This window comes from Alnus glutinosa, chromosome 3, assembly GCF_958979055.1.
Source record: "Alnus glutinosa chromosome 3, dhAlnGlut1.1, whole genome shotgun sequence".
Classification (NCBI taxonomy): Eukaryota; Viridiplantae; Streptophyta; class Magnoliopsida; order Fagales; family Betulaceae; genus Alnus; species Alnus glutinosa.
In genome coordinates, this window is record NC_084888.1 from 26702513 (window position 1) to 26717070 (window position 14558).

At 34.3% G+C, this 14558-nt stretch overlaps 1 protein-coding gene across 1 annotated transcript; it reads left to right on the forward strand.

Moving 5' to 3' along the window:
• The first annotated feature begins 9150 nt into the window (after window positions 1–9150).
• On the forward strand, window positions 9151–11081 carry LOC133864400 (uncharacterized). The gene is made up of 3 exons (XM_062300724.1): window positions 9151–9869; window positions 10073–10245; window positions 10661–11081. Exons 1-3 carry the CDS (start codon window positions 9234–9236, stop codon window positions 10827–10829), a joined length of 978 nt encoding a protein of 325 aa, XP_062156708.1. The 5' UTR covers window positions 9151–9233; the 3' UTR covers window positions 10830–11081.
• The last annotated feature ends 3477 nt before the right edge of the window (window positions 11082–14558 follow it).

Here is a 14558-nt window from a genome sequence, read left to right on the forward strand (position 1 = left end):
TGCTCACCATGAGGGATGACCTCCCCTTATTGAGGGGTGATCGCCTCTCTCTGTGAGCGATCGCTTCTCATAAGAGTTACATGACATTAATTGATTACTCTAACTTGACATATGCTAATTAGTTGGACAATATATTTTGATGGAGAGATTGATATAAGAAGTAATTTAAAACACGTCATGTTAACTGATATAAAATAAGTGTTATAAATGATGGTGAAAAGTACCATTACACAAATTCAAATGGTCCGAAATTATAGAGACTAAATTTGATTTTTTTCCCATCATTATGTAATCATATCTAAGCACAGATTGTTCATCATAACATCTTTTGACAGCCTTGTGCAATATAGTTCCTTAATGACGTCCTTATTTGTTTCAAGTAGGGGTAAAAACTTGGTTACGGTTATCGATTATTGGCTAAAATCGGTAACTATAACCGGGGTACTTGGTCAGCCAAAATCGCCAACCGGCTCCGATAACCTGATAGCTAATTAACCGGGTATGTAATAACCGGTTGGTACCCGATTATCTGAACTGAGTACTAAAATTTTTAAACATTGAGTTTCTTTTATAATTTTTTTTTTTTACCTATTTTAAGTATTGAGCCTATTTTACATGTTTCTGTAATATATTATTCCTTTTTGGTTGTGGCCTTTATATCACATTTACGGTATTTACTATGTTTATTATTTTTTCAATAAACATATACGGCATTATGGATATTTTCATTAATTTAGATTACTGTAAATATGGAATCGGTATTATGGTTATTTCTATTAATTTAGATTACCGTAAATATGGAATCGGTTAATTGATTTTAAAATCAATTAACGATATTGTTTCCTTGATGGAAGGAAACAAATACGGTGTTTACCATTTTGAGGGTCCCTAACCTAGCCTATAAATAGAGTGCCTGTGTACACCATCAGTACAACCATCAAGCAATAGGCATAGGTTAGAAGATCCCTCAAATAATCTTTCTTGTTCTTCAGATGGATCGTGGAGACGCTTGAGCAAACATGGCTAGAGGTAAGCCTGAATCCTGTTTATTCGTTTTCCGCTGCGCATGTTAGATTTAAATAATATGTTGATTATTTCTAACATGTGGTATCAGAGCCAGCCTCTGTGCTATTTTGCTCAGCATATAATTTTACTATGCGTTATCAATATTGAATAAGTATTTTTTATTGGTTATCAATATTGAATCAAGTATATTCTATTTGGTATTGTTCACTTCTGTTTGTCAATATTGTTTGAGCAATATTTCGTCTTTTGTGACATGATAGAAACGCATTAGCGATTATTTTGTGAATATTTGTTGTTCACGTACTGTTTGTGAAAACCCATAAATTTGATATAACTATTTTTGTTTTATCACTATTCTGTGTATTGTGATATACTGCCTAATTTTGAGTTGTTGTAATCTTGATATGGGTATTTTCATAAAGGGGTGGCGGCTAGGGTTCCATTTTTAGGGTTTTCAACCCATCTGGAACATTACGGGTCGGGTTGGTTGGTGACTGGGTAGAGTTTCGACCCATTAAAGTTTTTGGGTTAGATATATTTTCGGGTAGGGTTTTTTAAAACCCATGCAGTTTTGGGCCATTTAAGTGGGCTGACCTAGTTTGGGCCAGCACTATACATAGACCCAGAGGCCTGACCCGATTAAGTGGGTTGACCTAATTGCCAAATACAGTAGCCCATTTGGAGTCTTGTGACCCAAAAGCCCAACCCAATATAGTAGCCCAATACAGATACCCAACCCAAATTAAGTGGGTTAACCCAATTGGGTCAGCCCAATACAGCAACCCATCAAGTTCTTTTTAAAAGGGGAATTTAGGTCTTATAGTGTTTAGAACCTGGGTTCACCAGGTGTAAAGAGCCTTGGCCACTTACTAAACCATTAGGCCATGTGTTTTATTATGTCCTCATATTAAAGTTTTATTCCCTTTATTATTTACAGTACTGTGTATTAAAATTATTGTTTATTTAATACATGAATTGAGGAATATATATTTTAAATTTATATTGTTTAAATATAAATTGTTTGATGCCTAGACCTAAGAATAATTAACAATACCATATATACTGGTGTGTTTACAGTAATATCTAAGAATGCAATGTCGGGGAAAGTTCTGGCAAGGAAAGTCTTGGGATTTAAGTGTGTCCGGTGTGACCCCCCTCACTTTCCTGGGAGCTCATCTGCTTGCACCTTGGAAAATGCTGTTTACCCCATTTAAGTATTGGTTTGTTATATTCCTAAGGCCATTAAGGGGGCATCTATAAAGTTGTTAGATGTTAATGAAGTAGCAATTATCATGATAATTTTGGGAGAGCCACAGCATCCCAATTTTGAATGACAATTGCATCAAGATTACACACACGTAATTATCATAATAATTATGGGAGAGCCAAAGCATCCCATTTTTGTATGATAATTACATCAGGATCACACGCATGAACCTCATAAAGATTTATTAAATGTTCATGAATTACAGCGTGATTATTATGATTTTGGGAGAGCCAAAGCATCCTAATTTTGTAATAATTGCAGAAGGATTGTACACATGAACTTCATATAGAAAAATTAACATCGTATTGTAATTAACTCATAAATTTAATTACCTATCCCCAAAGGGAAGTTTTTATTTTTATGACTTAATTAGAATGAGATAACAAATTTAGTATTAAAAGTAAAAATTTCTTTCGGTTGCCCAAAGGTACGAAGAATTTTATTTATTAATATTTAAATTTATTAGTCTTATCAATAAAGAGTAAATTTCATGCGTGATGCAACCTTTGCCCAAAGGTAGGTTGAAATTTACTATTTAAATTGGCATTGGCTAATTTAAAATAAAGTTACTTCATAGCATTAAAGTATTTATTTTAATTTTGGGTTATTGCAGCTATTCCTGTTACTCTACCTTTTGGTGGTTTTATATTCCAATACATTATGATAATATTTTTCTGACTGGAAAAATGATTGATATGCTTTTTCATTTGGGGTGTTAAAAATTTTGGTACTCCGTGTGGACAAACCACCTACTCCCGCGGAATTAAGTACGCCACGTGAGATTATTAAGCATGAACGGTGGGAGTGATTTAATCACTTAAGTTAGATGTTCATGAAATCTCATGTCACTAAAGTCATCAGGGATTTATTCCTGAATGTTTTAGAGCCAAAGTTTTATAAAGGTTGTTTATGAACATTTAGTAAGTTCAAACAAAACTTGGCCAGCACCCTAATAGAAAAAGCTTTAAAGACAAACCTTTTACAGTTTCTGAAGTGTTTATAATCTCATTATGGGAATGAAGGATATTATAGATTAGCTTAAGTCCCTAAAGATTGAGATTTTTGAGTCATTGTTGGTCTATTTCAATTTTTTGAATTCTCTCTTCTAAGTGTAGAATTTTATCTTGTAACACACGTAAGGATAAATGGTTAGTAAATAAACTTCTAACCATGTGTGTTCAAGGATATGAGAGAATTTATAAAGTGTTCACATGATTATTCATGTCAAAGGAAGGACCAATAAATGCAATCATGTCCAACACTTAAAGCATGAGAATAAGGTGCCAATAAAGTATTATGGCAATCAAGATACATATTTCTCATGAAATAAGGAAAATTAAGGGCATATAAAGAAAGATTGCATGAAGTATAAGAAATGACTTAAAATAAAGATAATCTCCATGTTTAGTATGTCGTGAATCTCTTTTAGTGACTCAATCAAATATATTGTGGATTGATTATGGTTTAACAATCCACATTGTCAACACAAATGCAGAGTCCTTTTTAAAATGGATAACACGTGTTTATAATTTGAGCTTGTTGGGATCTATAGGTTAATTTTAAAATTCAGTTATAATTTTGACCTCAAAAAATGATTTATATTCCATAATCTTTTTGAAATCTATTTTCTAGTTTGGCTTATTAAAAATTTCAATTTTATTTTAAACTTGAAATTTTTCTTATTTTTTGGTGGAATATTGGTTGGGGTTTATTTAAAGTCTATTTAAAATTGACCTACGTCCCAATTTTTGAAACAAAATTATTTGTTTATTTCTGCATAGTGATGTTGACGTAAAGTAGAGTCTTTAAGAATTTAAAAATGCTCTTGTTATGGCTTTGGAGATTGAAATATATCTCCATACAGAAAATAAAAGTCGGTGATTTACTGACTTTGGTACTTGTGTGGATTGCATAAGGGAAAGCATACCAACAAGACCATTAGAGGTGCCAAAGAGAGCCTTTTAAAATTCTTGAGATCATGTACATTGAAATATGTTAACCTTTCCATACTCATTGCCTAAATGGTCAGAGATATTTTTATCTCTTTCAGTGATGACCATATAAAGTTTATGTATGTCTATCTTCTAAATATTAAAGCTGGGGTATTGAATGCTTTTAATATCTATAAGGAAGAAGAAGAGAAACAATATGAAGATCATAAGATCTAATATAGGGCATAGAGTATTAAGGTAGGTACACACAAAGGGAAATGATTAGTAATACTAATCTGCTATTACCCTTATAGAGTAAAGCTTTGAAGACCATTGTGTATATGTTAAACAGTATTCCATCTAAGGTTGTCCATAAGACACCTTTTAAAGTATGAAATAGATGGAAGCTTAGTTTAAATTATTTACACATATGGGGTTGCCTTGCTAAAGAGAGGATTTATAATCCTCGCCTAAGGAAATTAGATTCAAGGACAATCAGCGGATCTTTTATAAGCTATCTAGTAAACTTTAAAGGGTTTTAATGTTCTAGAGGATACGGAACCTAGTGGGAGTGCTCATTCACATAAATTGGAATTTGAGGAAGCACTAGAGTTGGCCAAATCTCCTCCTCATAGAGGATGATTGATTGTATTCAGGAAAATCAGATTGATTATCTTGAGCCACAATCACTTCTAGAACAACCAACTCATACAGAACAGGTTCAAAATCTATTCTCCCATTGCAAAATGCAGAGGAAGTAGAATTAAGAAAATCCTATAGAATAAGTAGATTAACAATTCTTAGTGATTATGTTGTATATCTCCCAGAGTCTGATGTTGACGTTGGACATAAAGATGATCCAAATTTGTTTTCACATGCTATGAATGGAGAAAACTCCTCATTGAGATTCAGTGCCATGAAGTGAGAGTTAAGTCCATGGCTGAAGGGTCGAGCTAGACTCGTAGCCAATGGTTTTACTCATAAGGAAGGCATTGATTATCGTGAAACATTCTCTCCAGTGTCTAAGGATGGTTCATCAAGATGATCATAGCATTAGTAGCTTATTTTTGATCCAGAGCTACATCAAGTGGATGCGAAAACAACTTTTCTGAATAGGGATCTTAAGGACGAGGTTTACATGAAACAATCAAAAGGTTTTATAAATAAAAGTCAGAAAGCTTGCAAATTAAAGAATTCTATTTATGGGCTGTGATAGATCTCTCAATGGTAAGATACTTTTTACAAGGTTATTGTTTATAGAAAACCTTGTTGATTAGTATATATACCTTAAGGTCAGTGGGAGTACAGTAATCTTTCTAGTCCTATATTTGCAAGTGGTGATTTAGGTTTGCTACATAAAGTTCACAAAACTTTGAAATGAAGGATTTGGGTGAAACCTCTTATGTCTTTTGACATAGAGATTCACAGAGACATAAAGAATATTAACATTGTCTCGGAAGGCCTACATTGAAAAAAAGTTTTGAAAAAAATTTAGAATGAAGGATTTGCACCTTCAGTAGCAATTAAGAGGGACTAATTAAATACAGATTAATGTCCCAAAAGGTATTGGAATAAGGGCAGATGAAAAGTTTTAAGGGTCTGCATTATACATAACCATATGACTGACAATAAGTATATTGAGTCAATAAAGTGCTGCAAATAAAGCCTTGCGGTATATGCAAGGAACAAAGAAGAACAACTTAACCTAAGGATACACTTTCCATTTGAAGGTGGTTAGTTGTTTAGATTTGAGTTTGCTGATTGTGTAGATAGTAGAAAGTCTACTCTAAGGTATATATCTTTTTATTGAAGGATAGATCCTAGAGATGCAGTTTGCAGACTATAGTTGCTACGTCTACCAAGAAAGCTAAAAGTCTAGCGTGCTATGAATTTGGTACACAGGCATGATGGTTGAGACATTTGTTGAAAGTCTCAATCTTGTCTATTTTACAGTTAGACCATAAAGATACTCTGCGGTAATTCTACTATAATCTTCTTTTATAAGAATAAAGAGTAGAAGCAGAAGTAAATCGACATTAAGTATCTCAGTACGAGAGATAACATTAAGAGACATAAAGGGTCTATTGAGCATATAAGTACTGAATTAATGATTGCGGATCCCATGACTTAAAGTTTACCGGTAAAGAAAGAATAAAGTCATGCGGAATATATGAGACTCATTAATTCATTTTCGCTTGGTTTGTCTCTTTTTGGTCTATAAACATAAAGTTATTGTAATAAAGATTTTTTGTGCACATTTGTTATTTTATCCATGAGGATAAATAAAGTTGGACCCGAATGACTTATAGGAAGTTCATTCATAAAGCTTGATTATCCATAAGGTACTCATGTAAGGAGTGTTTTACATCGTGATACATGGAAGAGACGACCTAATTTTATAATGGTTTTACCGCCATGATTCGTGTGAAACATTTCTTAACTGAGTTGGAGGATTCCATAAAAGATTGGCCAAAACTAAAGAACCTAAAACCATATGGTCATGTGTTATAAAGTCCAAGTGGGAGAATGTAATATATTATTCCTTTTTGGTTGTGTCCTTTATATCACATTTACGGTATTTACTATGTTTATTATTTTTTCAATAAACATATACGGCATTATGGATATTTTCATTAATTTAGATTACCGTAAATATGGAATCGGTATTATGGTTATTTCTATTAATTTAGATTACCGTAAATATGGAATCGGTTAATTGATTTTAAAATCAATTAATGATATTGTTTCCTTGATGGAAGGAAACAAATACGGTGTTTACCATTTTGAGGGTCCCTAACCTAGCCTATAAATAGAGTGCCTGTGTACACCATCAGTACAGCCATCAAGCAATAGGCATAGGTTAGAAGATCCCTCAAATAATCTTTCTTGTTCTTCAGATGGATCGTGGAAACGCTTGAGCAAACATGGTTAGAGGTAAGCCTGAATCCTGTTTATTCGTTTTCCGCTGCGCATGTTAGATTTAAATAATATGTTGATTATTTCTAACAGTTTCTGCTTACAGAAAAATTGTCGCATAATATGAATGTAAGTGATGTCGCAGACGTCTTGCCCACAAATCAATCCTTCGACAGTACTTGTTGGGCTTGATGACGGAGACCCACAGAAGCTAAATTCATCGATTTCAAGATCTATGGCTTTTATCTAAAAAAAAAGAAAAAAAGAAAAAAAGAAAAAAAAAGATCTATGGCTTTCGTTTTGTCTGCATGCAGTACTCTCATGATTGAAATTTTTATTTCTACTATTATAGGAAGAGTTAAATTAATAGATAAAAACAATTAGCATGAGGACTATAAGCGATAAAGGCGAATACCTAGGAGATTTCTCAGCCGTTGAATTTGTTGGCAAGTTGGAAGCTATTTATGAGAAAATACAGAGTTACAGGCATCATATATCACCTGTATTTTGCTCATCTCCATTGTAGAGCCCACGGCTTTTGTTTTTCTTTTGGTGTTGTTTGATTTTTATCCCTCATCTCAATGATGATGACGACTAGATGATGACGACTATAAATATATAGCTAGGGAGTCGACTAAACTTGGTGCTTGTATTGGCTTCCACTTTACAGTGCGATTATTTTATTTAGGGATAATTGCATCATTGATCTTTGAGATTGACTTAAATTACAAATCATTATCTCTGGTACAAAAAGTTTATGGATGGTCTATGTGGTAAACTGTAATTACAAATTACTCCCTGAACCCGTTTTTCGTCTACTAAATTAACAGATTTCATTAGTTTGCCATGTCATACCTAATAGGAAATCGACATATGGCCACCCCTAGACGTTGCCGGGCCACCCTTTTGCTATTTTCTATTTTCTTTTTTAAAAAAACATATATATATTTTTTAAGTTTTATTTATTCATATTTTTTTATTGTAATGGACACGTATCGATTTCTTATTGAGTATGACGTGACAAACTAACAAAATATGTTAATTTGATGGACGGAAGACGGGTTTAGGGAGTGATTCGTAATTGTAGTTTACCACAGAAACCCTCCATGAACTTTTTGTACTACAGGCAGTGATATGTAATTTAGGCCAACCCCATGGACCAATGGTGCAATTATCCATTTTATTTAATTATTGGAATTTTTGTTACAAGGATCCATTTTTAATTTTTTAGTATATTAATTTTTAATATATATTTTATGGACATAAATTTTTTACATACCGGTTTACAGGAAATTTCAAACAAACTATATATAAGATTGACATGTGTCTTTTGACATGTGAGAAACACATACACATAGTATTTTAATAGCATGTGTTTTTCATATGTTTTTTTAATAGTTTAATAAAAAAGAAAATGTGATTCTCACATATTTATAGGACACATATCACTCTTATATGTGAGTTGTAAAAAATGTTCTATAAACAAATTTATAAGAAATTTTTGTCCATATTTTATTATTTTATTATATATATAATTATATATAATTGCTAAAATCGGTAACCGTTCAAATAGATTACCAGTTGGTTCACAACTAGTGCTGAATTTATCCGCTGGTTTCAAGCAAGTGCGCATCAAACTCATTGTTGGGCAAGATGGAGAAAGGCTAACAAGACAGTGATGCCACTTTGTCACTTCCAAAACCAATTCTGGACCGTCCACTCTCCTACACATAAATAAAATGGAGGAGGTGGGTCCGCATTAACACGTGAAAAAGCCACGTGTCAGTGCATCAGAGGTTCTAAGCATGTACTATGAACTGCGGGCTTATGTGGTGGGGACAGCAGGTTGTAACCCATGGGCGCTGGGCCATGTAATTTGTCGTTCACTTCTATTAATACACTAATTGTACGGACCAGATTGATATTTTTAATGAGCGTACGGACCAGATTGATCGATCGATCATCGATCTGCTTTTTCTTCGCGCTTCTATAAAATGCCACTCTCATCTTCTCTCTACCTGCTAAAAAACTGAGGAGGTTTTGCTTCCTCCTTCTCTTTCTCAATCTCTCTCTCTCTCTGAAACCATAGGACCATGCTTCTGAGAAGCTGCTCTGCACCAATCTTGAACTCATGGCTACCCCAGTACTGTCAGGATTCGTCGCCAGAGGCTGAACCAGTTCTCCAGCTTTCAAGAACCAGATCAGTTTCTTTGACGACATCTTTCCATCCTCATCCTCCTGATGAATCGACAAAGAAGGCAACCCAAGCCTTGTCAGAAGCAGACTTTCTAACCCCACCAAAGCCCAACAAAACGAACCCCATATCTCTCTCCCATAAAAAACAACCAAAAATCACGGTCAAAGAAGAAGAAGAAGAAGAAGAAGAAGAAGAGCTAAAACCCAATTCGGAGTTATCATCATCTTCAATTCGGAGACTTTTGTCAAGCTCTGGGTTGGGTGAGAGAGTTGTGGATGACGAAGGATATGCTGTGGGGAAGAATGATTGTGTGTTACAGACTCTGGTGGGGGGTGGTGGAACTGGGAGTATTGGTGGTGGTTGTGGTGGCAGAGGATCATATGGTGGAGATGGAAGTGATAATGGTGGGTCTGAGTCTTTTGAAGGTAATAATCATGGGAGGGATAACACCGATACTTATTACCAGAAAATGATTGAAGCAAATCCTGGCAATGCGCTTTTTCTTGGAAACTATGCAAAGTTTTTAAAAGAGGTAATCAACAAGAAATTTGCAAATTTTCTAAGTTCTTAGATTATTGATTCCTTTCTGTGTTTGGTTGCTAGGGAAAATAAAGGAAATGATCATTTAATTGTTTAGAATACTTGTTCAGATAGGTTGCTGCCTAAATCTTTTTGTGAAGAAAATTTTTGTTTGGAATCTTGCTGATATGATGATATCTTTTAATCTGAGAATAGGTTCGTGGAGATTTTGCTAAAGCAGAAGAGTATTGTGGGAGGGCAATTTTGGCTAATCCAAGTGATGGAAATGTTTTAGCTCTCTATGCTGATTTGATATGGCAAACACATAAGGATGCAGATCGTGCCGAGAGTTATTATGATCAAGCTGTTAAAACTGCCCCAGACGATTGGTAAGAAAGGCAGCTCCTTGATCAGATTTCAACTTGTCTAGCTTTGATTTTGACAAATTTTAGGTTTTAATACTTAAAACTGTGAGTGGGTTTACAAGTAATTCCCTATGTGGGGTGTCACTAAAGCTTCATCAGCTTGATCAAATTGTTGTATCTTGCTTGAACTTTGGAAAATTAAAGCTCTTGATGGGTGTAAATAGATTAATTTGTTTTACAAGTTGTTGAATACGAAGCTTTTTGATCAAGTGCTTCAGTTTGATCGAATTTCTCAAAGAAATTATTGCTTTAGATGGATTCTTCCAAGTGTTTTGTTCAATATAAGTTGATGAACATATTATTTGAGCTCTCCAATAATATGGCTGGCTCCTGAGGAGTTTTCTGTTCTTGATGGGTACTTTTCTTTGACTGTTTGCAGTTATGTCTTAGCTTCATATGCCCGATTTCTTTGGGATGCTGAAGAAGAAGAAGAAGAAGAAGAAGAAGAGGATGAAGAGGAAAGGCATGAAACTGAATACAGCCATGCTTCTACATCAAAGTTGTTCCAAGGAGCTTCTCACCATTCTCCTTTGACTGCAGCTTCTTAAGTCTCAACTCTTCAACAAACCGTCTCTGCCTCTGCTGTGAGATAGCTCGAGTAACATAGTAGCTAAGAAATAACATTTCTCCTTTTTTGTAACATAGAGTGTCTACTGTGGGTGACTTTTTGTGTCGGTTTTGATATTTTTCCTAAATTTAGGAAATAAAACCTGGGCATTTGTTGTGAATGCTCTAAGAAGTGGGGAGCTGATTGTAAATTTAATTAACTATATTAGTAAAGCAATAATAACTTTCTCAAAGCTCTTTGTACCTTTTTCTAAATGAAGGCAATATGTTTAGAGTAATGATTCACTACCACCTAAATATACAATTTTCCACCACCTTGTCTATGTGGTAAGGTGGTCCCCCACTTTAATTTATTTTTAAAAAATAAAAAAACTCAAAAAGTAGTAGGGGACCACCTTGCCACATAGGTAAGGTAGTGAAAAGTTGTATATTTAGGTGGCATTGAATCATTATTCATATGTTTATGAGCCTTTTGACTTAATAGCATGCCCAATATGAGGAAAAGGTATAGAATCATTCATTTGTCTTTACTTTTCCTTTTATTGTTAGCTTTCTTTGCCTAAATTGGCATAGAGGCAAAAACACATGCAAAACAAAATATGGGGAAATGCTTGTTGGGAGACGTTTTACCGTCGCCAACTGGCTGTTTTAATTAAAAATAATATTTTTTTATCAAAAAGAGGCGTGCAAGGGACGGTAAAACTCCCCCCCGCCAATTAGGCCTCCAAAATCTGTACACAAAAGTATGAAGCTGCAAATACTTGGATCTATCATAACATTCATATCGCGCTAGCCTGGTAATAAAATTTGTCAAAAAAAATCTATATCTAGGTCAATATTACAGCTCGTCATTAGTTTGGTTTTCTCTCTTCATTCCAAAACAAGTTTTTTTTTTTTTATGCTTTGGCCACCTGTAGAAGCTTTTAACTTGGAGGTACAAGGATCATTTTTTATTTTTATTTATTTTTTGTGTGGGTTCCATAGTCAAGTTTGGAAACATGTTATGAATGTCTTGAATTCCCTCACAATTTGGGATGATATTGTTGATTTAGGGATGCAGAACTTGGAAGCATCCTATGAATGTCTTGAATCCCCCCACAATTTGCGATGATATTGTTGATTTGGGGATGTAGAGTTGGAAGGGTGCTAAGTTGAAAGCTTATCTTTGCCTGTTGGTGTTTGGTTCTGTTGTTTACAACCTATGGAGACAGAGGCGGAGCCAGAAATTTCTCATAGTATGGGCGAAATTAGAATAATAAAATATAGTAATAAAATAAATTTTTGTTCTCATTATATATTTATTTATATTATATATTAAATTATGGTAAACATAATTTAAAATAAGAATAATAACACAATATGTAGATATGAATTACAAAAGGTATATATATTAGACATATAAAAAATGTCATAATTAATATATTAATAAGTTGTCTTGTAGGCAATAGTACAAATCTAAATTGAAGTTTTCAGAAATTAAGTAGTTGGAATCTGCATCTTTTTTCTTAAAAAATACATCAATTCTTTTTGGCTTGCCTGTGTTGTAATCTAAGATTTTTCAGAAACAAGAAAATTTATTTATCTATTAGTTTTAAGTGTTTTTACATTAAAAAAAAAAAAATTCACGACTTATAACACATATTCCAATGTATAATTAAATTATTACAATATTATGATTGCTATTAATCTAACCAATCTTTAAAAAATGACTAAATAATAACAAATAACGTACTTGAAAAAGGAAAAAATTTACTGAAACTTGTTGACATTAGCAAAATCTTGAAGTATAAAGAAAACCTTCTCAAAAGATGCCAATGTTGTTCTTATCTGAATAAGAAAACAATTATAATAAAAAATAGGGGTAATTACCTTTTCCCCCCATGAACTACCGGCCAATGTCATTTTGCCCCCACGAACTACCACTTCAACCAAAAGAGAGCATCAAACTACCATTTTTATACACGTTGCCCCCTTCCGTCAGGAATTCTGTTAATTTTGGATGGAATATGCCATTTTTTACCGTTAATTTTTACTTAAAGACCAAAATACCCTCTACAGTAATTAATAAAAAATATTAAAATTAATATATTAAAAAAAAAAAAAAAAACCAAAAATCTGAAGGAAAAGGGGTGGCGGCAGCCACCCCTTTAGGTGGCCGGGTGGCTTGCGAGCCACCCCCAGAGGTGGCTCCGGCCACCTCTGGGTGGCTCGCGGCCCACCCCGGCCTAAGGGGTGGCCGCACGGCCTCCCCAGAACCTGGGGGGGCCGCGCGGCCACCCTAGGTCATTTCTAGGGTGGCCGCGCGGCCACCCAGCTTTCGGGGTGGGCCGCGAGCCACCCCAGAGGTGGCTCCGGCCACCTCTGGGGTGGCTCGCGGCCCACCCCGACCTAAGGGGTGGCCGCACGGCCTCCCCAGAACCTGGGGGGGCCGCGCGGCCACCCTAGGTCATTTCTAGGGTGGCCGCGCGGCCACCCAGCTTCCGGGGTGGCCGCAAGCCACCCCAGAGGTGGCCGGAGCCACCTCTGGGGGTGGCTCGCAGGCCACCCGGCCACCTCAGGGGTGGCGGCAGCCACCCCTTTCATTCAGTCTTTCTTTTTTTTTTTTTTTTTTTTTTAAATGAGGGTATTTCAGTCATTTTCAAAATTGAGTTAGGGCATTTACGTCTTTGCATGAATTAGACTGACAGAAGGGGGCAAAGTGTGTAAAAATGGTAGTTTGATGCTCTCTTTTGGTCGAAGTGGTAGTTCGTGGGGGCAAAATGACATTGGCCGGTAGTTCATGGGGGGAAAAGGTAATTACCCCTAAAAAATAATGGTTAGTAAATTTATTTCTAATCACATAAATATAAAATAAATAATCAAAAAAATTGTTAGCATAAAAAAAATTATAAATTCATGATACACCACAAGTGGACAACACTAAGATTATTCAAATAGTCAATACATCTTTACATCTTCTGATCGACAAAATACAAACATAACTAAGCATTAAAAAAAAAAAATTGCACATATATAATCAAACATAAAATAATTTTTTATTAAACAAAATCACATATATTTGTAAATTGTATGAATGAAAAAAAAAAATTATGTTTGATGATTGATGACACATGAGTGGTGATTGTGTAGCTAGTGTTAAAAAAAAAAAAATTAGTGAAAAGGACAAATAAAAAGATGAGTCTATGTATCTAGACTCTAAGCTTTATGATGCCACTATATATATATAACCCGAGTTCTAATTTAGAGTTGTCCTAAAAATGTGACACGTGTCGTGAATCCATCATTTTTTAACACTGAACCGGTCTTTTAAGTAAAAAATCAGTGAATTTTAAAGGTTGAACCGGTTTTGTCATGATTTTAATAAATTTATTGTACTTTAATGAAAAGATTATAGTATGAATCTTCATGTGAGCGAAATAAAGACATTTTTGCATTATAGCATTAAGAGTTATTATAGCATTAAGTGGTGAGAATTTTTTAAAAAAATCTAAAATTAAAAACTTTTCCTTATCATATATATATATATATATATATATATATATATAAACCGAGTTTTAACTTAGAGTTGGCCTAGAATTGTGACACGTGGTGTGAATCCATCATTTTTAAACATTGAACCGGTCTTTTAAGTAAAAAACCGGTGAATTTTAAAGGTTGAATCGATTTTGTCATGATTTTAATAAATTTATTGTGCTTTAATGAAAAGATCA

Excerpts from the sequence above, each read along its gene's own strand:
- LOC133864400 (XM_062300724.1), top strand. The coding sequence starts at position 9,234 with ATGCTTCTGAGAAGCTGCTCTGCACCAATCTTGAACTCATGGCTACCC. Across the intron at positions 9,870-10,072 it reads ATGCAAAGTTTTTAAAAGAG|GTTCGTGGAGATTTTGCTAA; the intron begins GTAATCAACAAG and ends ATCTGAGAATAG. Across the intron at positions 10,246-10,660 it reads AAAACTGCCCCAGACGATTG|TTATGTCTTAGCTTCATATG; the intron begins GTAAGAAAGGCA and ends GACTGTTTGCAG.